This window comes from Camelina sativa, unplaced genomic scaffold (assembly GCF_000633955.1).
Source record: "Camelina sativa cultivar DH55 unplaced genomic scaffold, Cs unpScaffold04264, whole genome shotgun sequence".
Lineage (NCBI taxonomy): Eukaryota > Viridiplantae > Streptophyta > Magnoliopsida > Brassicales > Brassicaceae > Camelina > Camelina sativa.
This window is the reverse complement of record NW_010925358.1, coordinates 1-667: the sequence shown is the minus strand read 5'-3', so window position 1 is coordinate 667 and position 667 is coordinate 1. Positions and strand designations below refer to the sequence as shown.

At 40.0% G+C, this 667-nt stretch overlaps 1 protein-coding gene across 1 annotated transcript; it reads left to right on the top strand.

Annotated features, from left to right (window-relative positions):
• On the top strand, positions 1 to 661 carry LOC104774647 (early nodulin-like protein 1; the record flags this gene model as incomplete). Its single annotated transcript, XM_010499170.2, is given in 2 exon segments — positions 1 to 121; positions 201 to 661. Coding segments are annotated over 2 exon segments (513 nt in total), but the record flags the coding sequence as incomplete, so codon positions are not given.
• Positions 662 to 667: the final 6 nt, after the last annotated feature.

Here is a 667-nt window from a genome sequence, read left to right as displayed (position 1 = left end):
GGTAGAGAGATTCTGGTGGGAGGCAAGTCTAACACTTGGAGCTGGAAAGTTCCTGAATCTACAGAGGAAACACTAAACCAATGGTCAGAGAGAACAAGATTCAAAATTGGAGATACTCTTTGTAAGTTTAATGAGATTTAATTTTTGGTACGTGGCTATATGTTTTGTTTCTCATAAAACTCTTTTGTCTTTCAAAATAGTATGGAAATACAATGCGGAGAATGATTCAGTATTGCAAGTGAAGGAAAAAGATTACGAAAGGTGTGACAGATCAGAGCCAATGAGAGGATACAAAGATGGTCACACGAAGATAGAGCTGAATAGGCCAGGTCCTTTTTATTTCATAAGTGGGGAAGAAGGACATTGCCAAAGAGGAGAGAAGCTTCGTGTCGTCGTCTTGTCTCCAAACCACAACAGAAGCGTTGTTGATGCTCCTGCTCCTGCTCCTGTGAACGTCGTATTGTCTCCAAATTACAACAGAAGCAACGTTGATGCGGGTGCTCCTTTAAACGCTCATATCACAAACAAGGGAAACCTGAACAGAGCATGGAGTTTGCTTCTTCTTCTTCTCCCATTAGGCCTTTTGGTTTAGTCTTGTTACCTCTTCTTAGCCAATTCGGTTTGTATGTTCCGGTTTATTTGTATTTTGGTTTTGTTTTTTTTTTTT